This window comes from Erythrolamprus reginae, chromosome 2 (assembly GCF_031021105.1).
Source record: "Erythrolamprus reginae isolate rEryReg1 chromosome 2, rEryReg1.hap1, whole genome shotgun sequence".
Lineage (NCBI taxonomy): Eukaryota > Metazoa > Chordata > Lepidosauria > Squamata > Dipsadidae > Erythrolamprus > Erythrolamprus reginae.
In genome coordinates, this window is record NC_091951.1 from 316,971,819 (window position 1) to 316,997,437 (window position 25,619).

At 40.2% G+C, this 25,619-nt stretch overlaps 1 protein-coding gene across 1 annotated transcript in view; it reads right to left on the minus strand.

Annotated features, from left to right (window-relative positions):
* The window catches only part of HOMER1 (homer scaffold protein 1), a 100,462-nt gene that overhangs the window by 9,344 nt on the left and 65,499 nt on the right, over positions 1-25,619 (minus strand). Inside the window, exons 6-7 of the mRNA XM_070743227.1 lie at positions 15,709-15,865; positions 10,556-10,666 (exon numbers count right to left, since the gene is read on the minus strand). Of these exons, the coding sequence (XP_070599328.1) occupies positions 10,556-10,666; positions 15,709-15,865 (268 nt within the window). The remainder of the gene's footprint in view (positions 1-10,555; positions 10,667-15,708; positions 15,866-25,619) is intronic.

A 25,619-nucleotide genomic window follows, 5' to 3' on the forward strand; every position in this document is an offset into this window, starting at 1 on the left:
AGAGAATAAAATAACATATTACCCAAACTGATCAAAACACAAATACACTCTTTAGCTTTGGACAATTCAGCCATATTGCTTGCTACATAAAAGAGGGGCTGGTTATTGAAACATTAAGTTCTGGAGCCAGCTATCCAGCTGTCAACCACAGATCCCTGATCTCTACTTTCTAAATCTATATACTCTTGCAATATACTCTTTAAAAATGAGATTTTATTATATTAAATAGACATTAATTCATTATCTGCTCATTCCTATTACATTCAACTTACTTTTATGTTTCTCCTGATTTACTTTACTCTTACCACCATATTACAAGCAGACAGGAGCACTTTCTTACACACCCACTTTCACTTTTCTGGATCACATATACTTATTACCTTTCTGTTAGCATTTTATGTGTTAAACTTTTTCCATCCCTCTTTCCCAACTTGTGATTTGTAACGTTTGCAATGTTAGATGTATTGTATGATTCAAAGATTATGGATCTAAAAATAAATTTAGTAAAGACCAAGGTTGATTTTCTGATAGGGAAACTTGTGTGAAATGATTGCACTTTATATTAAAAAGGTGGAAAAACTTGCACAAGTAGATGAGTGAGTTGCTGGATGAATTAGTAAGATTCGATTGGTAAGATTCAATTAGTACGATTCAGTTGTCTTCAGTGCATTTTGCCAATGACAGATACAACAGAAATTTTCCAAAATTGACAAGATTAGAAAATCAAAGTCATACTGCTCTTACGATATATAAAAAGTAACATAATCTTGCAAGTTTGAATATACTTCCCCTCCTTTCCTATATTTTTCTGGAAACTAGGCAATATTTGAGATACTTTCTCAAATTACATTTCTGCCCTAGACTCAGATTTCTTTTATCTGACCAATGTCTTGGTTGCAACTCTTCCATCTGCTCTTCAAAGTACATTACTTCTGCCCATTACAAGAACAAGGAAGTAATTTCATGTTACCAGAAAGCAGAGCAAAATCAATTTAATGAAAAAGTAAAAAAAAATGACTGAGAAATTATACAATTATCGAAACGATACAACTTTGCATTATAGATAAAAGCCTAAATTAGTGGCATTAAAAACTACAGCCACTGTTGTATTGCTTCCAGAATCCTTCTAGGCATCTCCAGAACAATCCAAATGGTTCAAAATGTTTGTTTGTTTTAAACATATGTTGGAAGTTAGCATCTACCCCCCTCCTAGAAGAAATATTAAAAAAGCAGAATATTTAATTCCCTGGGTGAGAAAATGGAGAAACATGCTTTTAAGGGGGAAGCAGACTCACTCTTAGCCTTAGTACCTTTGTCAATGGACTATCAAGGCCTGAGGCCCAGCTCACTCATTCCCCCCACCACATTTGTCAATGGGCAGTGTATTCTACATAACAAGATCTTCTGGAAGAATGGGTGAGCAGTGTGGTCGGGCGGTAGGAAAGGCAAGTAGGATGCTTGGCTGCATAGCTAGAGGTATAACAAGCAGGAAGAGGGAGATTATGATCCCGCTATATAGAATGCTGGTGAGACCACATTTGGAGTACTGTGTTCAGTTCTGGAAACCTCACCTACAAAAAGATATTGACAAAATTGAACGGGTCCAAAGACGGGCTACAAGAATGGTGGAAGGTCTTAAGCATAAAACGTATCAGGAAAGACTTAATGAACTCAATCTGTATAGTCTGGAAGACAGAAGGAAAAGGGGGGACATGATCGAAACATTTAAATATGTTAAAGGGTTAAATAGGGTTCAGGAGGGAAGTGTTTTTAACAGGAAAGTGAACACAAGAACAAGGGGACACAATCTGAAGTTAGTTGGGGGAAAGATCAAAGGCAACATGAGAAAGTATTATTTTACTGAAAGAGTAGTAGATCCTTGGAACAAACTTCCAGCAGACGTGGTTGGTAAATCCACAGTAACCGAATTTAAACATGCCTGGGATAAACATATATCCATTGTAAGATAAAATACAGGAAATAGTAAAAGGGCAGACTAGATGGACCATGGGGTCTTTTTCTGCCGTCAGTCTTCTATGTTTCTATGTTTCTATGTTTCTAATCATAATAGGAATCCCAAAGCCCCCTGGCCATCTCACCACATGGCACAAACAAATGTTATACAGTTAGCTAAGGCCAGTGACAGCCTGCTACCAGAACAGTAAGGTTGTTCCGGTAGCGATTTTGGAGATACATGCACAGCTGCATGCCCCCGACACGTGGATGAATACTCCCGTGTGAGATTTTGGCGGCTGCGCATGCACAGCAAGCAAAATCTCACGTGAAGACGTGAGCACAAGCGAGATTTGGGTGATTTTCACCTAATTTTTTGCTTCTGCGCATGCACAGAGGCAAAAATATCGTCAAAAATTGCCAAACTCTCGCTCGTGTGTGTGTGTCCTCAGACAACATTTTGTTTGCTACACATGCGCAGCAGCCAAATGTCATGCCAATGGGCACACGTGCCCAAGCTGGATGCGTGCGTACCCGTAACGGCCTTTGAGGGCACACCAATAGCGCCAAAGATGGCAGGCCTTCCCTGGCTAAGACCCTGCCCTGACATCTTGACAGCCAATGGGATACATTTCCAGGAACAGGAAACTTAAGATAGGACCCAGCAGAGGGTATAAAAAACTCGGGGACTCTCAGCAACTTCCTTTTTTCTTCGTCAACATTTTTGAGGCATTTGATTCCCCCTTTTCCCCAGGACCTCAAACCATATGGTCCTGCTTTCCACCATTAAACCATCTCTCCCACTGTTCTGTCGAGGTCTCCGGTAGAATCCTCCCGAAAATTCACAGATACAAATGTCAGACACACACACATGTTTGAAAATTCGAAACAATGCTCTTTATACCGAAAATTCAAATGAACTAAGCACTCTTTTTGTATAGCAAAGAGCACTCGTCTCAAAACAAACTGGTAATTTGTACAAGTCCCTTATCAGTTCTGAAATACTTAGCTTGCAGCTGTGAGGCAATTCACAGTCTTTCTTCTTTCACAAAGTGTAACACACTTTGCTCTGGTTTAGTTTCAAAGCGGGGGGAAATCAGTACACAAAGGTCGAAGTCAGCAAGGCAGGCACAAAACACAAGGATCAGATAATCCTCCACAATGGCCAAACCCACAGGCTGCTATTTATAACAGCCTCACTAATTACCACAGCCCCACCCAACCACAGGTGGCCTCATTTTCTTTGATAATAATCTCTCAGTTGTTGTTGCCTATGCATCGCTCTCCGCATGCGTGGCTGTATCATTAACTCTTGTTCTGAATCCAAGGAAGAGCTAGATAATTGATCTCCTTCTGAGCTGTCTGCCACACTCTCCTCCTCCCTGTCACTCATGTCTTCTTGGTCAGAGGAGCCTTCATCAGCAGATTCCACTGGGAGCACAACAGGCCTGCGGCATGTGGATGTCTCCCCCACATCCACAGTCCTTGGGGCAGGAGCTGGGCCAGAGCTAACCACAACACTCAATAGCTTCCATGCTTCCAGTGTCTTTTCCCCCACTTGGAACTGAACCCAGAAGGAAGAACACATTTCTTCCTACACATCTCTGTGTTAGGAAAGCTTTTAATGAATTTAAATGACTTCTGGCAATTATACATTAACTTTTTAAAAAAGATTTCATCAAATCTCACATTCTGGCCAGAGCCACTTTTAAACAGTGATTCTTAATGCGGCTTGCAAAACCTACTGCAGCTCCTGACTGGCATAGCATATTCTTAGCATAAAAGAATGAGAGAAGAATTTTTCTGGTGTCTGTAATATGGTAAATGATTTAGCTTTACTAGATAAATGGTCAAAGCAACGGAAACTGCAGTTTAATATTTCCAAATGTACAATAATGCACTTGGGGATAAGGAATCCTCAATCTGAGTATTGTATTGGCAGTTCTGTGTTAGCAAAAACTTCAGAAGAAAAGGATTTAGGGGTAGTGATTTCTGACAGTCTCAAAATGGGTGAACAGTGCAGTCAGGCAGTAGGGAAAGCAAGTAGGATGCTTGGCTGCACAGCTAGAGATATGACAAGCAGGAAGAGGGAGATTATGATCCTGCTATATAGAGTGCTGGTGAGACCACATTTGGAATACTGTGTTCAGTTCTGGAGACCTCACCTACAAAAAGATATTGACAAAATTGAACAGGTCCAAAGACGGGCTACAAGAATGGTGGAAGGTCTTAAGCATAAAACGTATCAGGAAAGACTTAATGAACTCAATCTGTATAGTCTGGAGGACAGAAGGAAAAGGGGGGACATGATCGAAACATTTAAATATATTAAAGGGTTAAATAAGGTCCAGGAGGGAAGTGTTTTTAATAGGAAAGTGAACACAAGAACAAGGGGACACAATCTGAAGTTAGTTGGGGGAAAGATCAAAAGCAACATGAGAAAATATTATTTTACTGAAAGAGTAGTAGATCCTTGGAACAAACGTCCAGCAGACGTGGTAGATAAATCCACAGTAACTGAATTTAAACATGACTGGGATAAACATATATCCACCCTAAGATAAAATACAGAAAATAGTATAAGGGCAGACTAGATGGATCATGAGGTCTTTTTCTGCCGTCAGTCTTCTATGTTTCTATGTTTTATTTTGTGTTCTGCAGAATGCCTAGCAAAGAGCTCTTTCCATAATGCAATAGTGTTAAGCAAATTTTAAAATGAATGATGATCACTAGGGGAGTCCAGCACGAATGATTACTGTCTAGTTAGAACACTGACAAAAAAGATATGTCTGAACATATAAACTAAAAGGTTTCGGAAAAAAATTAAATGGGATTTCATAAAAGGGTCAAAGTTCACATTCACAAAACTCTGAAATGCAATAAAAACCCCTTCCAGCGAAGTAGCTAGCAGGAACTTCCCGGAAAACGTTTTATTTCAGTGCTACTTCTATCCTGAACTCGTCTTTGAAACATACGGTGTCAATTACTGCTATAGAAAATATAATACACTGCCAAGGCCTCGGGAGTGATATAAAAAGGCAATCCCATCTTATTATTTATTCTTTGGGGAAGTGAGCGAGCTCTGCTAGAGGCAGAAAAGCTTTTCTTTGAACTTCCTGCCAATGCAACTCCTCAGAGTATAGAGGTCATTCCAGATACCAGTCTCAAGAGAGACTACCTTGAATCCTAATAAAGCAGCTTTTCAGCCATTGAAGGCTAGCACATAAAAGCCATTTAAGAAATGGGTTACAATTTGTTTGCAAACCCCTATAGTTTCAAGGAGAATATATTGATTCTATTGAATTTGGAAATAAAGGTGTTTTTCTAATGGAGCAGTGCAAGGCTTTGTGAATTTATCTAGGAGTATTTAGCAACAGAGCACTCTGATCAAACAGTTTAGGATTTAGCATTGCTCAGGCATGCTTGCAAGCTGTACTTATATTTAACAGACTTTCCAACCAACAAAACTAAAAACTTCTGCTCCTATGGATCAACCCAATTCAGTCCTTTTTTTTTAAAAAAAAGATACATATACCCTTTTCCAATAAATACAAATATTCTGGACATCACACTAATCGGGGTCACACAATATATTGAGCTAGCAGTTTATAATTTAGGCATTTTTGGAGAAGTGTTCTATTACTTCATCATATGTCTGGTTTGGTGCTGCAACCCAACAGGACCGACACAGACTTCAGAGGATAATCAGAACTGCAGAAAAAACAATTGCTGCCAACCTGCCTTCCATTGAGGACCTGTATACTGCACGAGTCAAAAAGAGGGCGGGGAAAATATTTACTGACCCCTCACATCCTGGACACAAATTGTTTCAACTCCTACCCTCAAAACGTCGCTACAGAGCACTGCACACCAAGACAACTAGACACAAGAACAGTTTTTTTTCTAACGCCATCACTCTACTAAACAAATAATTCCCTCAACACTGTCAGACTTTCTACTAAATCTGCACTTCTATTCTACTAGTTTTTCTCATCTTTCCTATCACCCATTTCCTCCCATGTTGACTGTATGACTGTAACTTGTTGCGTATATCCTAAGATTTTTTATTAATATTGCTTCTTCATTGCTTATTTGACCCCTATGACAATCATTAGGTTTAGGTTTAGGTTTAGGTTTATTGGATTTATATGCCGCCCCTCTCCGCAAACTCGGGGCGGCTCACAACAATAATAAAAAACAGTACAGTACACAATACCAAATCCAATGCCCACCCATCCAGATTCCAATTGAAATTAATAATCTCATAAAAAAACAGTATATATAAAAAACAGGCACACAGTCAATCAATCAACAAAACAACATGGGCAAGGGGGAGGTGTTTTAGTTCCCCCATGCCTGACGGCAAAGGTGGGTCTTAAGGAGTTTACGAAAGGCAGGGAGGGTGGGGGCAATCCTAATCTCAGGGGGGAGCTGGTTCCAGAGGGTCGGGGCCCCCACAGAGAAGTGTTGTACCACATGATTCTTGACAAATGTATATTTTATTTTATGTATGTTGAGAGCATATGCACCAAGACAAATTCCTTGTGTGTCCAATCACACTTGGCCAATAAAAATTCTATTCTATTCTATTCTATTCTATTCTATTCTATTCTATTCTATACAGTGGTAGAAAAGTCTGGCTTCCCCATTGACCTAGCTTGTCAGAAAGTCACCAAAGTTGATGTTAATGACCTGGGACATTGCAACCATCATAAATAAAACCTTTTTTTTTTCCCTCGGGTGTTGAAAGAGCATATGTGTGAGTACCTACACCTATAATTCAATGCCTGGGGAGGGTGAAAACAGCTTCCCACGCCCCCCCGGAGGCCCTCTGCAGGCCAGAAACAGCCTGTTTCCCAACTTTTGGTGGGCCCAGTAGGCTCGTGTTTCACCATCCCCAGAGTCCAAAGGCTTCCCTGGGGACAGGGGAGTGTAAAATCACCCTCCCCCATGCCCACGGAGGCTCCCCGGAAGCCAAAAATTCCCTCCCAGAGCTTCTGTGCAAGCCAAAAATCAGCTAGCTAGCACACACATGCATGTTGGAGTTGAGCTATGGCAAAGGCTCACTTGCCAGCAGGTATGGCTCTGTGTACTACCTGTGGCACCCGTGCCATAGGTTTGCCATCACTGGTATAAGCCGTGATGGTGAACCTGTGGCACACATACCAGAAGTGGCGTGCTGAGCCATATTGGTGGGCATGCGATCTCGGGTCCAGCCAGCTGATTGTCAGGCCTTCTGGACCCACTGGGAATTGGGAAACAGGCTGTTTCCAGCCTCGGGTGGGTGAGGAAAGCTGTTTTTACCCATCCCAGCTCCTAGAAAGGCTCTGTAGCTTGGGGAGAGCAAAAAAACAGGCCTTCTGGTCCACCTGGAAGATGGGAAAGAGGGGAAGAGCCTTCTCTGTGGTGGCCCCGACCCTCTGGAACCAGCTGCCCCCGGAGATTAGAATTGCCCCCACCCTCCTTGCCTTTCGTAAACTTCTTAAAACCCACCTCTGCCATCAGGCTTGGGGGAATTGAGTCACCTCCCCCGGGCCTATACAGTTTATGCATGGTATGTTTGTGTGTATGTTTTTTGCTTTTTAATAAGGGTTTTTTAGTGATTTTAAATTATTAGATTTGTTATACATTGTTTTATTGTTGTTGTGAGTCACCCCGAGTCTACGGAGAAGGGCAGCATACAAATCTAATTAATAGTAATAATAATAATAATAATAATAATAATAATAATAATAATATTTCCTGCCTCCGTAGGGCTTTCGGGGGTGGGGGTGGTGGGGAAGGCAGTTTTCGTCCTCCCCAGGCTTCGGAGAGCGAGAAACAGGTGTGCCATCACATGCCAGGAGTAGAGGAGGGTCACATGCACCTGTGCGGGAGGGCCCCGCATGGAATTATGGGTGTGGGTGTGCACACTTGACCCCCTCATGTTTCCCCACTCCTTTTGGCATGCGAACCAAAAACGGTTCGCCATCACTGGTATAGGGTTTCCTGCCTGAGCAGGGGATTGAACTAGAAGACCACCAAGGCCCGCACCAACTCTTTTATTCTTATTAAGTTATATAAACTCAACAGTGCTTGGCAATCTGCATTAAGGTCTGAATTAAGCATATTATTTGAGCTAATGGGTTGCATCTTATTTTATTTTGTCCACCTATCCACAGGATAGCAGATACCAGCAGAAATATAGTAATCTTAGAAACATAGAAACATAGAAGTCTGACGGCAGAAAAAGACCTCCTGGTCCATCTAGTCTGCCCTTATACTATTTTCTGTATTTTATCTTAGGATGGATATATGTTTATCCCAGGCATGTTTAAATTCAGTTACTGTGGATTTATCTACCACATCTGCTGGAAGTTTGTTCCAAGGATCTACTACTCTTTCAGTAAAATAATATTTTCTCATGTTGCTTTTGATCTTTCCCCCAACTAACTTCAGATTGTGTCCCCTTGTTCTTGTGTTCACTTTCCTATTAAAAACACTTCCCTCCTGGACCTTATTTAACCCTTTAATATATTTAAATGTTTCGATCATGTCCCCCCCTTTTCCTTCTGTCCTCCAGACTATACAGATTGAGTTCATTAAGTCTTTCCTGATACGTTTTATGCTTAAGACCTTCCACCATTCTTGTAGCCCGTCTTTGGACCCGTTCAATTTTGTCAATATCTTTTTGTAGGTGAGGTCTCCAGAACTGAACACAGTATTCCAAATGTCTCACCAGCATTCTATATAGTGGGATCATAATCTCCCTCTTCCTGCTTGTTATACCTCTAGCTATGCAGCCAAGCATCCTACTTGCTTTCCCTACCGCCTGACTGCACTGTTCACCCATTTTGAGACTGTCAGAAATCACTACCCCTAAATTCTTTTCTTTTGAAGTATTTGCCAACACTGAACTGCCAATACAATACTCAGATTGAGGATTCCTTTTCCCCAAGTGCATTATTTTACATTTGGAAACATTAAACTGCAGTTTCCATTGCTTAGACCATTTATCTAGTAAAGCTAAATCATTTACCATATTACAGATGCCTCCAGGAATATCAACCCTATTGCACACTTTAGAGTCATCGGCAAATAGGCAAACCTTCCCTACCAAACCTTCCCCTATGTCACTCACAAATATATTAAAAAGAATAGATCCCAGAACAGATCCTTGTGGCACACCGCTTGTAACCTGACTCTGCTCAGAATACTCTTGAATCTTGCCCTTAAAGTTTCTTGCGTGACCTCCAAACTGTTCTGGAACGTTATTGGATTATACAGAGTACATTTAAAAGAGGAGGAGGAACGAGGGGGAGGGCAGCAAGGGAATATTTCTGTAGAACTGGAAATCCACTCAAGTACAGAGAGCAAACTCAATTGTCCCTTTTAAAAATCGTAATATCCATATAATGCTAGTACTGTAGGCTTTCTTCTAATTAGCCATTCTATTCTGTGCAATACAATATTTTCTTAATTCTCCCCTCCCTCTCTCTCTCTCTTTCTCTGTCTGTCTGTCTGTCTCTCTCTCTCATACACACACACACTCATTTTCTCATATATTAATATATAATTAAACTACCGTATTTTTCAAAATATAAGAAGTACCAGAGTATAAGACGCAACTTAGTTTGGGGGGAGGAAAACAAGGAAAAAAGACTTCTGTCTCCCAGCAATTTGCCAAACAGCAAACAGTACAGATGATATACACTATTAGTTGTGTATTTCTGTGCATGTGTGTCTGACTCATAGAAATAGCAAAGAATTGGAGAAATGTACATTATGGCAGCATATTAATGCCAGAAACGTTTCTTAAAAGTAATCACACTAACTCCTCCCAATTATTTAAATACCGGTAGATATACTCCAAACATGACTAAGTCAGAGTTTAACTCAGCTGTCTTATTTTAACATTAAACAGGACACTGTTACATTATATTTTAACAGATTTTTAAATCTGATGTGGCTTTCTGGAAGTATAGTTATTTTCTGCTAAAGAAGATACAAAAGCACTGGGCCTCTTCAGATCAAACATTTATTTAAAAAAGTGTCTTCCTTTTGTTAAGTTGTCTAGAATAATAATAAAGCAGTCTCTAAAAAATAATGTTAAGAAGCTTCTGTTAATACCAAAGGATGCCTTTTAAAACTAATTGATGCAAGGACATTTGCTTGTGTGTTTGTTTAGGTCTGTGGGTGAACCAATAGCTTTAGAAATATTGTAGCTTAAAAACTGTTCAGGTTTTTGTTTTTGATTTTGTTTTGCTAAAGCATAATTGTTGTTAAGTGAGAAGGAAACTAGATTAACGAAAAAGTAATGCAGACTGAATGTTCTCCATACTGCTGTGGTTCGTACCTTTGTGCAAATTTACCTTACTTTCTTGAACCCAATAGATCAGAGGTCTTCAAACTTGGCAACTTTAATACTTGTGGACTTCAACTCCCAGAATTGAAGCTGGCTGGAGAATTCTGGAAGTTGAAGTCCACAAGTCTTAAAATTGCCAAATTTGGGGACCCCTGCAATAGATCATATATTAATTCTAGTCACACCAACTTAAAACATTTAATCTTATTATATTCTTAAAACATTTTCTAAAGTGAATCAATACATATAACAAAATACCTCTTCCTTTTTCTTCAGTGTTGCTTCTAATTCTTGTATTGTCTGGTTTAATTCTGTTTTATGAGTTTGGACTGCGTTTGCTTGACTACTCACACACTCCAGCTCAGTCACCTGTAAAAATAATACATAGAATAATAATACAGTTATTCAGAAGACTCTATGAAAAATGTCTTCCTTCTAGATCAAAACATTAACATTTATTGGATAAGAGGGGAGAGAAGTTACTGTGATATGTAAATATGTAAATAATATATATAAGTATTATTAGGAAGCCACTACACTTTATCGCAATAGGAAACACTGAACAAAATAAGCCTTATGAACAAGAGATCCAACTCTTCGTTAGTGACTAATTATGGGTCCAGTTAAATGAGCAATCTGTGCTTGGATTTCCATTGTTTCTATTTTAAATAAAACTTGCCACATTCAATTTTTTAATAATAGTAGGTGACACCTGGCAGTTATGACTTGTTGCAGTGGTCAGGATTCCCCTCCCTTTATTTATTTTTTAAACTGTGGGATAGAAAACAATAGTTTTGGAGTGCAAAGTAGTGACTGCTAGTGGTATATGCAGTTTGTGGGGAAAACAGCAAAAAAGAGTTAATTTCATTCACTCCAGCCGAAAGGATACAGCAGACAGAATACAGAATAAAAGGAGTTGGAAAAGTCCTTGGAGGTCATCTGTTCAAGTAGGAGAACCTATGCAGGTAGTCCTTGACTTACAACAGTTCTTTTAATGGCCATTGAAAGTTACAATGGCACTGAAAAATGTGGCTTATGACCGTGGCAACATCCTCATGATCATGTGATCAAAATTCATTTGACCACTGATTGATATTTAGGAACATAAGAATATAAGTAGAGCCATGCTGAATCAGGCCAAAGCCCATCGAGTCCAGCATTCTGTGTCACACAGTGGCCCACCAATTGTCCATGGGGATCTTTAGCAGAAAGAGAAGGCAAGACCCTCCCTTTCCCTTGACCCTCAACAAATGGTACCCAAGGGAATCCTGCCTGCTTCAACCAACACTGAAGTGGCACCTGGACATCCATTTCAATAACCACCAATACACTTGGTATCCATGAATCTGTCTAATCCTGCTTGAAGTCAGGCTGACAGCTGTCACAACCTCTTCTGGAAGTGAATTCCATAAACCAACGACCCTATGGTTTATGACCGTTGCTGTGTCCCAATATCACGTGATCACCTTTTGCGACCTTCTGTCAAGCAAAATCAATGGGGAATCCAGATTCACTTAACAACTGAGTTACTAACTTATCAACTGGAGGGATTTACTTAACAACCGAGGCAAGAAAGATCATAAAATGGGGCAAAATTCACTTAACAAAGGTCTCACAACTTTGGGCTCAATTTTGGTCAGAATTCAAGGACTACCTGTTGAGCACCCACAACATTGCTCCACTGATTAATTGTTCTCACTGACAGGAAATTTCTTCTTAATTGTAGGCTGCATCTCAGTTTGTTTAGCTTCCATCAGTTACTTCTTGTTTTTCCCTCAAGTGTATGGATTAACTCCCTCAACTCTGTAATAGTTCTTCAGATTTTGGAAGACTGCTACCTTGAAGACTGCTACCTTGCCGCCCCTAGTTCTTCTCTGTGTTAGACTAGACATTGTTCATTCCCACAAACCTTCGTTATATGGTTTAGCCTGCAGTCCTTTAATTATCTTTCTTGCTCTTTCCTGCACTATTTCTAGAGCCTTGACATCTTTTCTTGTATTGTGGTGACCAAAACTGGCCGCAGTATTCCAAGGGTGTCCTTATCAAAGTACAGTGTTCCCTCGCTTTTCGCGGGGGATGCGTTCTGAGACCGCCCGCGAAAGTCGAATTTCCGCAAAGTAGAGATGCGGAAGTAAATACACTATTTTTGGCTATGAACAGTATCACAAGCCTTCCCTTAACATGTTAAACCCCTAAATTGCAATTTTTCATTCCCTTAGCAACCATTTAGATTATTACTCACCATGTTTATTCATTAAACTTTATTAAAAAAAATATTTATTAAAAGCAGATGAAAGTTTGGCGATGACATATGACGTTATCAGGTGGGAAAAACCGTGTTATAGGGAAAAAACCCGCAAAGTATTTTTAAATTAATATTTTTGAAAAACCGTGGTATAGACTTTTTGCGAAGTTCGAACCTGTGAAAATCGAGGGAACAGTGTAATATAAAATGGTACTAACACTTGATGTGATCTACTGGTGCAGCTTAGGACTTTATTGGAATTGGAGGAAAAATTACAACCTTCAGGACTTGATCCAAAATATCCTATTTTTCACAGAACTCAGCGTTTAATTAAAGCAGGGTCAGAGAAAGGTTTGGTAACTTTGACTGAACTTTTAAAAATGCCATTGGACATCAGGATAGCCCTTCTGTCCTATTAGGACTCATCTAACATGGATAATTAGGTGTTATTCTTTGGGGTTCAAACATCTATTGGGAAATGAATGCCTGGGCCTGGTATTCTTTTCCAAAGCTGCAGTTAGAGGCAAAGTAAAAAACATGCCCCCATGCAGATAAACAGGGTCATTTTTCAAAGCTTAGAGAAAGATTTGAAAAGGTTTGCTATGTTTGAGGAGCACTAAGCTTTTTGACACTTTTTGATACTAGATTGGCTTGGTTTGAACTCAAGTGTTGATTTTGGTAATTTGTTGGTAGAAGGATTAATGCAGTTATAGAAGCACTTTATCAAAGCTACATGAAAGCCTTATTCTCCTCAACACTGTTGATATGCGGTGTACAATAGCACGCAACAAATTCAAACTTAATATTAATCACTCCAAGCTTGACTGTAAAAAATATGACTTTAGCAATCGAGTTGTCAAAGCGTGGAACTCATTACCGGACTCAGTAGTGTCAACCCCTAACCCCCAACATTTCTCCCTTAGACTATCCACGATTGACTTCTCCAGGTTCCTAAGAGGTCAGTAAGGGGCGTACGTAAGTGCACTAGTGTGCCTTTCGTTCCTTGTCCAATTGTCTCTCCTTATCTCATATTTTTTATTTATTTATTTTATTTATTCAATTTTTATGCCGCCCTTCTCCTTAGACTCAGGGCGGCTTACAACATGTTAGCAATAGCGCTTCTTAACAGAGCCAACATATGTCCCCCACAGTCCGGGTCCTCATTTTACCCACCTCGGAAGGATGGAAGGCTGAGTCAACCTTGAGCCAGTGATGAGATTTGAACAGCTGACTTACAGATCTACAGTCAGCTTCAGTGGCCTGCATTACAGCACTCTACCTGCTGCGCCACCCTGGCTCATATATCATATATCTTTTCTTCCTTTCATATATCTTCTCCTCTACTTTTATATCCTTTCTTTATATATAATACCTCATGTCTATCCTCTTCAATATGTATTGTGTATTGGACAAAATAAATAAATAAAATAAAATAAATAAATAAAGTATAGTCAGGGACGGGCCACCATTCCCGGCCCTACCTTCTGTGTGCGCGGAAGCCAAATCTTTCTGCGCGAGAGAAAGTTTTCTGGGCATTTTTGCTTCTGTGCAGAAGCAAAAAACCCCCCAAAATAGGCAAAAATAAGGTAAGTGGCCGCTCGCCACCGCCCGTATTTTGCCCCACTCGCTCGCCACAGCATGTTAGTTGCCCTACAACTGATTAACTATTAGTTAGGCACACACTTACTGTACTTACTGTACTGCTCATAATAATAACAATTAAAATGCTAGGATGATTAGTACATAATAATTCTATTACTCAAGCATTTATTTCAATAACCGGGATCAATATTGAAACAGAACATCTAGATGAATTTGAACTTTCCACAGTCTTTAATTTCAAGAAGGGCAAATAAAACTTCATATGGATCGATTTTGTTAGTTGTTAGATGAACGTATTCAGTTACTATTCAGTTACTGTGGATTTACCAACCACAAACTTCCAGCAGACGTGGTTGGTAAATCCACAGTAACTGAATTTAAACATGCCTGGGATAAACATATATCCATTGTAAGATAAAATACAGGAAATAGTATAAGGGCAGACTAGATGGACCATGAGGTCTTTTTCTGCCCTCAGTCCTCTATGTTTCTATGTTACGGATAACTTTCTATAACAGTGGTTCTCAACCTGGGGGTCGGGACCCCTTTGGGGTCGAATGACTGTTTCACAGGAAACACCTAAGACCATGGGAAAAGAAAAGTTTCTCATGGTGTTAGGAACTAAAGCTTCTATTCTGGCGCCTTGGAACATATTTTTTACAATCTGACCAATCAGGCATTTACAGTGGGGGTGGCCCTTCCTGCCAATCAGCTTAAAGCTCTGTTGGGAGAATTGGCGCTAGATGGATGGTTGGGGGCCACCACAACATGATGAACTGTATTAAGGGGTCACGGCATTAGATATATTATACTTCACCAGAAGAGCCCTTCACTCCTCCACTCGAAATAGAATACCCTACGAGACTAGACTTTCAATATTGGGCCTAGAAAGTTTAGAACTAAGACGCCTTAAACAAGATCTAAAGTATTGCCCACAAGATCAGATGCTGCAACGTCCTGCCTGTCGGCGACTACTTCAGCTTCAACCACAACAACACAAGAGCACACAACAGATTTAAACTTAATATTAACCGCTCCAAACTTGACTGTAAAAAATATGACTTCAGTAACCGAGTTGTCGAAGCGTGGAACTCATTACCGGAATCCATAGTGTCATCCCCAAACCCCCAACACTTTACCCTTAGATTATCTACGGTTGACCTATCCAGATTCCTAAGAAGTCAGTAAGAGTGAGTACAAGTGCACTAGAGTGCCTTCCATCCCCCGTCCTATTTCTCTCCTATATCTCCTATACCTTTCTTCTATTCCTATATCTCTTCTTCTGTTCTTTCAGTGATATGTTCTATTACTATACCTTCTTTTCTATTATTTCTTTGATATATTTTACTATGAGTATCTCCTCTATAACCTTCATCATGTATTTTACTATGTGTATATAGATATATACCCACTAAAACCCTCATTGTGTATTGAACAAAATAAATAAATAAAAAAAATAAATAAATAAAAGGTTGAGAACCACTGTTCTATAATAATATATTAGCCACACCTTTCCTCAAGCCATAGCTGTCACAGTTTTACTATTCAAGTGGTATCAACTCACTCGTTTATGTAGACGCTCTGCTTCCTCTTGATATGCAGCGAGCTGCTGTTTCCATTGTTTCACGTTGGCAGTGGACTCAAGGAGAGCTGCTGTCAGCTTGGCATTGTTGCCTTTTAGTGTAGCAAGTTCTGCTTCCCAGTGCTTGCTGATTGCCGAACTAAGGACAAAATTAGAGTGGTCACATTAACAAGCATCTCTCGGATGTTGTCTATCCTTTTTTTAATGGATGACTACACTATACAATGTAATACAATACACCCTATTGTTTTACAGACTGAACAGATAGTGGGGTAGCATGGACATTTTTTTAGACCCAGAGTTAAAGTTATAAAGTGTTTACCTCTTTGAAACGTATGTTATCAATATTCTGAAAAAGAGATGGACATTCATGCAGACATTTTCAAACAGAAAGTTCACAAATGCATCTTTGTACATCACATGGCTATATTTGCATCATGCGTTCATGTCAGCGCTTTGCTACAACTGTTATTGTTGTAGAGTCCTCGGAGAGGGGCGGCATTTTATTTATTTATTTATTTATTTATTTATTTATTAGATTTGTATGCTGCCCCTCTCCGAAGACTCGGGGCGGATCACAACAGTAATAAAAACAATATAGCAGTGGAACAAATATAATATTAAAAAACATATACCGGTAAAACCCTATCATTATTTAAAAAACCAAACAGCACATTCATACCAAACATAAAACAAAGTATAAAAAAGCCTGGGGGAAAGGTGTCTCAACTCCCCCATGCCTGGCGGTATAAGTGAGTCTTAAGTAGTTTACGAAAGACAGGGAGGGTGGGGGCAGTTCTAATCTCCAGGGGGAGTTGGTTCCAGAGGGATGGGGCCGCCACAGAGAAGGCTCTTCCCCTGGGGCCCACCAAACGACATTGTTTAGTCAACGGGACCCGGAGAAGGCCAACTCTGTGGGACCTTATCGGTCGCTGGGATTCGTGCGGCAGCAGGCATACAAATCTAATAAATTATTATTATTATTATTATTATTATTATTATTATTATTATTATTATTATTCTGAAATGTGAAATCTCATTTATTTGAATCAAATATATTTGTTACCCAGAGCGTATTCCTTATCTTATAGTTCCAGTAAAGAGACCAGACTTGAGAAGCTGTTTCACAAGCCTAGTAATGATGATTTGTATTGGGAAATTATTTCAATGCATCTATGTATAGATTAAATATTTAAATGAATAATGGCTAAAAATAAAGTTCATCTGCCTGTTGGAAATACTAGAATTTTCTGAAGGGGAACCCAGAGCTACAGTTCAAGTCAGAGCTATTCTCTGTTATTGCAGTATTTTTTTTCCCTCTGCATGTTTGTGAGGGGAGAGAGAGAGAGAGACAGACAGAGAGACAGACAGAGACAGACAGACAGACAGAGAGACAGAAAGAGAGAGAGAGACAGACAGACAGAGAGACAGAGGGAGAGAGAGAGACAGACAGAGAGACAGAGAGAGAGAGACAGAGATTATAGTTGATTTATTATTAGTTCTCCTGATAGTGGTTGGCGACCTAGATATTTGCATATCCAGTAAGTAATCAATTTTGTGAACTTACTTAAAATTGGGACCAGAACTCTTCCCTAAGTAGTATCACTTATAACCTCCTGGCATTTTTTCTATTACTTTTGCTTGCTGGAAGCAAAGTTTGCAAATGGCAATCATGTAACTGTAGGACAGTGCAACATCTGGTTGCCAAGCACCGAAATTGTGATCCTGTGACTATTGGGATATGGTGACACTGTAAATCGCTTAGAGAGGGATGTAAAACACCGATCAATTTCCGGTCACAATTCAAAGTGTTGGTTATGACCTATAAAGCCCTACATGGCATCGGACCAGAATACCTCTGAGACCGCCTTCTGCCACACGAAACCCAGCGGCCGATTAGGTCCCACAGAGTTGGCCTTCTCTGGGTCCCGTCGACTAAACAATGTTGTCTGGCGGGACCCAGGGGAAGAGCCTTCTCTGTGGCGGCCCCGGCCCTCTGGAACCAACTCCCCCCAGAGATTAGGACTGCCCCCACCCTCCTCGCCTTTCTTAAGTTATGAAAAACTCATCTTTGCTGCCAGGCATGGGGAAATTAACACACAGCCCAATTGTCAAGGTTGGTGTATGGTTTGATTGGATTGTATGATTATTTTATTATAAGGGTTTTAAACTGCATTTTTTAATAATTGGATTTATACACTGTTTATGTTGTTCTGAGCTGCCCCGAGTCTTCGGAGAGGGGCGGCATACAAATCTAATAAATTATTTTTATTACTATGAAGTAAGTCTTACTGCTATTAATAATAATAATAATAATAATAATAATAATAATAATAATAATAATAATTTATTGGATTTGTATGCCGCCCCTCTCCGTAGACTCAGCTATTGCTATTCAGCTGCTGTACACTGCAATTTTGAACAGTTAGTGAACAAGTGGTCATTCAGAAAAGACTACTTACTGTATATTGTGCCTAATAATACACCATTATTAGGCACAATAAGTGAGGCATACAAATGTTAACTATTATTTACTGATTTATTGATTTATTGATTTATTATTTGGATTTCTAGGCTGCCATTCTCCGTAGACTCAGGGTGGCTTACAAAACAGGAATAAATACAAAAAGGAACATGTAAGAAAGCGAAACATTAAAACTAATCAAAATCTAATGTAAAAACTTTAATTTTTAAAGGCAATCATCCACATATATTTCATTACAACCATACATGTGGCCGGAGAAGGATGCCAATGCTCAATGGCCCCAAGCCTGTCGGCAGAGGTGAATTTTTAAAACCTTATGAACGGCCAGGAGGGTAGGGGCAGTACGAATATCTGGAGGAAGTTGATTCCAAAGGGCCGCAGCTGCCACAGAGAAGGCTCTGCTCCTAGGCCCCGTCAGGCGGCATTGCTTAGCTGATGAGACCTGGAGATGGCCAACTCTGTGGGGCCTGACTGGTCGGTGGGATTCATGAGGTAGGAGACGGTCCCAAAATGGGTGAGCAGTGTGGTCGGGCGGTAGGAAAGGCAAGTAGGATGCTTGGCTGCATAGCTAGAGGTATAACAAGCAGGAAGAGGGAGATTGTGATCCCCTTATATAGAGCGCTGGTGAGACCACATTTGGAGTACTGTGTTCAGTTCTGGAGACCTCACCTACAAAAAGATATTGACAAAATTGAACGGGTCCAAAGACGGGCTACAAGAATGGTGGAAGGTCTGAAGTATAAAACATATCAGGAAAGACTTAATGAACTCAATCTGTATAGTCTGGAAGACAGAAGGAAAAGGGGGGACATGATCGAAACATTTAAATATGTTAAAGGGTTAAATAGGGTTCAGGGGGGAAGTGTTTTTAACAGGAAAGTGAACACAAGAACAAGGGGACACAATCTGAAGTTAGTTGGGGGAAAGATCAAAGGCAACATGAGAAAGTATTATTTTACTGAAAGAGTAGTAGATCCTTGGAACAAACTTCCAGCAGACGTGGTTGGTAAATCCACAGTAACCGAATTTAAACATGCCTGGGATAAACATATATCCATTGTAAGATAAAATACAGGAAATAGTAAAAGGGCAGACTAGATGGACCATGGGGTCTTTTTCTGCCGTCAGTCTTCTATGTTTCTATAAGTAACCTGGTCTTAAGCCATGCAGGGCTTTATAGGTCATGACCAACACTTTAAATTGTGTTTGGAGACCAATTGGTAGCCAATGCAGGTCATGGTCTGGTGTTGAAATATGCTTATACCCAGTGAAGGGTTACCAAAAAATTTTACTACCACACTGTGGGCGTGGCTTATGCAGGCTGCCTTGCATTTATTTTCAACATCTTTCAGTAAAGTTGGGTGCTCTGGGGTGGAGCTCCACTTTTGCTACTCCAATGCGTCCCCCCCCCCCGTCCGGGCAGTAGCCCAGCCCTGCTTATACCTTAAAAGGTCCATAACACTAACTCCAAACATTCTTTAAAGGTAGCTCCATATAGAGGGCACTGCAGTAATCGAACCTCGATGTAATGAGGGCATGAGTGACTATGAGAAGAGTCAATACTTCTATCACTACCAAAAAGCTCCCATTATTCAAATCCAGCAAATAAAACAATTAACTATTTCCCCATTTTGTTGTGGAAATGTTTTGAATTGTCACATTGTGCTGTTTAATGACTGTAATAAGTTTCATATGTATGTGTATGTATTCTGAATTTAGTACATGAATAAAAAACATAAAATGACAGACAAACACAATACTTCTTCCTTCTCTAGAGTGATTTTACTGCTTTTCTTTTTCCCAGGGCCACCTCATATTTTTCAGGGATTTACGTGTATTCAATGTCTATAGTCCAGAGCATAAATATGTGTGTGTTTATTTTTGTACATCAGCTTGCATAAATCCAGCTTAATATACTATTCCTGGTATGTGATGTTTTGTATATATATAGAGAAAGAAGCACTCTTGTGATCTTTGACTTTTAGGCTTGCTGTCAAACATCAGCCATAATACTAATTATTGTTTTGAACAATATGAAGGCTGTATTACATGAGTGGCTATTTTATATGTTAAATTATGACTGAAATATTTCTGCACCTATGTTGGTTCTCACTGTCAGGAAGTTTCTCCTCAGTTTTAGGTTGCTTTTCTCTTTGTTCAGTTCCAACCATTGCTTCTTGTTTTGCCTTTTGGTGCATTGGAAAATATATTCCCCCTCCCCTTCTTTCTGGCAGCCTCTTAAAAGCCTGCTGCCTATCACACTCTTGAGCAAAATATGTCAGCCATTTCCTCCTTCTATAGCATTGATGGTGAACCTATGGCATGGGTGCCACAGGTGGCACACAGAGCCATATCTGCTGTCATGCAAGTCATTGCCCTAACTCAGCTCCAACGTGTGTGTGTATGTATGCCGGTCAGCTAATTTTCCCCTCGCACAGAGGCTCTGGAGGGTGTCTTTGGCTTCCAGAGAACCTCTGGGGGGTTCTCCCTCTCCCAGCACCAGAGAAGCCTTTGGAGTCTGGGGAGGGCAAAACATGAGCCCTCCCCAGGCCCACTAAAAGTTGGGAAACAGGCCGTTTCCAGCCTCCAGAGGACCTCCAGGGGATGGGGGAAGTATTTTCAACCTCCCCAGGCATTGAATTATGGGTGTGGGCACTCACGCATGCACGATAGCGCACGCACACGCTCTTTTGGCACCCAGGGGGAAAAAGGTTCACCACCACTGATCTATAGTATGCAAATAATAAAGTTGAAAAAAAGTGAACATTATCACAGAACTATAGGTACGTTGAGGCTGTGTGTGACAAGGAATGGTTGGGAGGGGAGGGGACAGGGAGGCACCCCTTGACATGAGTGACATTGAGTTGACCACACCCACCCAGTCATATGACCACCAAGCCTCGGCTGCCAAGTCACATGACCACAAGCCATGCCCAGGTCACATGACCATCAAGTTACACACCCACAAAGTATGCCATCATTATTATTATTATTATTATTATTATTATTATTATTATTAGTAATTAAAATGTAAACATTCTGATTTGTATGTAGTTTTTGAAGCTTCAAAGCTATGGATCTTGATTATGCCCACTGAACGAGTCTGAAGTGTTGTGCCCCACCAGCGGCCTGTGCAACTGATAGCTGATTTAGACAGGGAGGAGGCTTGTGTGGTGATTCTCCAGCAGCCTGTGCAGTTGGCACCAGAGTTGGACAGTGAGGTGGTTGCTAGAGGCAGGGATTCAGCCAGGGCCTTCAGAACCTCCAGAGGTTGCAATGAGTACAGAAGAAGAAGAGGAGGAGCCTGTCCTCAATGCGCGTGTGTGTAAAGCTGCCAAAAGGGAAGAATGGCTCTTGAGAAGAAGGACTACTCAGGAATGAGGCTTGGGGTTGATTGCCCTTTCCCATAGCCCAGTGATGGTGAACCTTTTTTTCCTCAGGTGCCAAAACAGTGTGGACATGTGCTATCGCGCACACTTGAGTGCCCACACCCATAATGCAATGCCTGGGGACAGTGAAAACAGCTTCCCACCCCCGCGGAGGCCCTCTGGAGGCCGGAAATGGCTGTTTCCCAACTTCTGGTGGGCCCAGTAGTCTCACCAAAGGCTTCCCTGGAGCTGGGGGACGGTAAAAATAATAATAATAATAATTTATTAGATTTGTATGCCGCCCCTCTCCGCAGACTCAGGGAGGCTCACAACAACAATAATAATATGAAAATGTAAGAAATCTAATATTTTTTTTAAAAAAATCTAAAAACCCGTCATTTAAAACCATACAGCACAAGCATACCATACATAAAACTATATAAGCCTGGGGAAAATATCTCAATTCCCCCATGCCTGGTGATACAGGTGGGTCTTAAGCAATTTGCGAAAGTCAAGGAGAGTGGGGGCAGTTCTGATCTCCGGGGGAGTTGATTCCAGAGGGCCGGAGCTGCCACAGAGAAGGCTCTTCCCCTGGGGCCAGCCAGACAGCATTGTTCAGTCGACGGGACCCAGAGAAGGCCAACTCTGTGGGACCTTATCAGCCGCTGGGATTCGTGCGGCAGAAGACAGTTCCGGAGGTATGCCCTCCCCACCCCCCCAGAAGCTCTCTGGAAGCCAACAATGCCCTCCCAGAACCTATGTGTAAGCCAAAAATCAGCTGGCCAGCACACACATGCATGTTGTAGCTGAGCTAGGGCAATGGCTCACATGCCAACAGATATGGCTCTGCATGCTAGCTGTGGTACCCATGCCATAGGCTCGCCATCACTGCCAGTCTATTTAAGTGAGAAAAAGGACTAGCCAATTTGCGAGAAACAACTTTGTTCATTCATTGTCTTGTCTCTGACTGCAAAACTCCTGTTCAGCTCGTGTTTGAAAGACGTCAACTTTCCTGTAAATTGCTCCTAGGCATTCTGCCAACAGAAAGATTGTGTGTTGTTATCAGACAGACTCTTCGTTGGACTTTTGATTCTTTTTGCTTGAACTATTGCTGGCTGTTGAGAAGATTAATTAATAGCTGTTGCTTCAAAAAGACTGATTTATGATTTCATTGACTTTAGAATGACTGCTAAGACAGATAATTGATAGTTTGTTAATATTAAAACAAGGTTTTGTCAGATGCTGGTTGTGTTGTGTTCCTTGGTCTGGCAGCTGGGCCAGAAGAGTAAGCAAGTACATTATATTGTACCTGAACTGTATCTAGGTTAAAACTCTTTGTCCCAAACTAAACTATTATTGGATAGTGATAATTGCTTTAAGTTCATTTACAGATACTTAATCAGGGAATGAGTTGCATTTTTCTCCATTCTATTTTAAAATTGTTGTTTCTTCTCTACAGGACCATTTTAGGTCCCAGATTCTTATTCCTATTGCAAACTATTTTAGGTTCCAGAGTATCATATCTATCACAGTCACATCTGTTTTCTGAAACGCCCATCTATAATCCTTCAAGATGCTTCCCATTAGTTCTTCATCTCTTTTCTTTCCCAATGTTATAAAAGAATAAGATGGAACAACAGACCTTCTAACTTTGGACAGTAATCCCAAAACTCCTCTATCCGGGAGCAACTTATATCTTCTAGAACCACTTACAATTTACTAGTTCTCTCTTTTTTTAAAAAAAATGTCCTATTCTGTATGATGTCCTCTTGATAATAAAGGGACTTTTATTTCTTCTTGCAGAAAGTGGAATACTTGCATGTTCTATTACTAAGGTTACGTTGAAATTAAAAAAATGTTTGCTAAAATTTCCATATTTCATAACTCAGAAAATGTCTGGCAAATTAAAAGAAACCAATATCTACAGTCTACTAGATCTATTTTGCTGGGATCGTCTTTAGGGAACCTTAAAGTTGGTCTGGATATTTTAATGAACCAGAGAATGGAAATTTATATTATTTGGGATAGAGAGTCAGCAAGTCTAAGAAAGATTTTCTTTCTTCACAACGTATTTTGAGCATATTTTGAATGAACAAATGTCTGAACATCTGTTTATAAACCAATTTTTTCTTGATAATGAAAATCATTGAGACATAATGCAGAAATGAGTGAGAAATACTTTAGTTTGCCTATGTATAAAACCACAGTACAAGCATGTCAAGATGGCTCTCCTTAATGTATGGAATTTTGGCATGTAATTGCAGTCTGTGAACAGATAATAGAACAAGTTTAAGTATATTGTTGCTGTGGAGCTATATATTTTATTAGATAAATAATATCTAAGATATTGTGATAACTGCACTTCTACTTTCTTAGAAGATAAACAAAATTTATTTTTATTTATCTGATGTGAGTCACAACCAGCTGACTCAAGAACCAGAGAACTAATTCTAAACTTGATAGAAATAATAATATAGAATTAATAGAATTAATAACATAAACATAATTCTAAATGTGTTGTGCAGAGGAGCCAAAATACATATGTGGATATAGATGGAGCTATGGAATTATTGTCGGATATTTAGGCTGTTGATTTACAATCCACCAAATGGTTCAGTGCTGTCTCTCCATGATGCTCAACAATTACATGAAATTGATGGAAGAAGATATCTTAACTCAAGGAATGTCATCCACTGGCTGATGATATCTCATCCAATTTCAGAAACCATAAACTTTGTCTAAGTCAATTGGAGGGTGAATGAGAAAGTAGTAAGTTATGTAGATTTCAGGATAAAAGTGCTACTAGTAATGAAGAATGTGAGTTTGAATATTGGAACTAGCCTGTTCGACATAGATTGCATTCTCCTTGAGAGTATACGGTCATAATGTGACTATGCTCCTTGACCTTCAGTTGTCACTGTATTTGCAGATGCCAGCTTTGACAAATAATGGTTTTGCAACATGTGCTTCATTCCTTCCTTGATTTGGTAGTGTTGATCCAAACATAATATCATCCAGTCTTGATTACTGCAATGTTTTCTATTTGGGACTACCCTTGAAAACTACCTAGAAGGTGAACAGGTGCAAATATGCAGCTAGATTGCTAACTATAATTATACAGAGATCATCAGATGCCTGTATTAAAAGATCTGTGCTGGTTGCCCACTGCTTATCAAGCACAATTTAAACCTAAATGGCTTAGTGATCTGATTATCTAAGGCAGTGATTTTCAACCTTTTTTGAGCTGCGGCGCATTTTTTACATTTACAAAATCCTGGGGCACACCACCGACCAAAATGACACTCTAAGACACTCTCCTCTCTTTTCCCATCCCTGTGTCCCCCCCCCTTGTGTGTGTGTGTGTGTGTGTGTGTGTATACACTCTTGAACCATTTCCAAAACCAATTGAGGGCTGGGTTTTTTTTGTCTCTTATTCTTTGGGTGCTTTTTATCATATGCTTTAAATCAAGAGTCACTTCTCTCTCTCTTTTGTTTCTCTCTCTTTCCTCTCATTCTCTGCCTCAATCATTTTCTTGTTTCTCTTTTTTTCCTCCTCTTTTTCCTCATTTCTCTCTCTCTCCCCCCCTTCCTCTCCTTTTCTCTCTCTCTCTCTCTTGCTCTCAGCAAAAAGTTGCAAAACTGGAAACTGAGCTTCCTTCTTCACGGCACACCTGACCATGTCTCGCGGCACACTAGTGTGCCACGGCACACTGGTTGAAAAACAATGATCTAAGGGACTGGCTCTCCTGTTACAAAACTATCCAGTTGTTAAGACTGGCAGGAGATACTATCTTAAAAGTATTCTTGCTGTCAGAGTCTCATCTTTCCGGGTCAAGCAGCGTTGAGGGTTGGGCTCGGTTAGGAGCCAGAAATTCTCAGGAAGATTCTGAGAAAACAAATGCAGGGAATGTAATGAGATTTGTTAAACCTCATCTCAACTAACAGTTCAAGAGAATGTGAAAAAAGAAGGTCAAGCCATTTCCACACAGAAGGAGGTGTAGAAAATGAGCATGAAATATTTGAAGTAGGCAATGATCTCC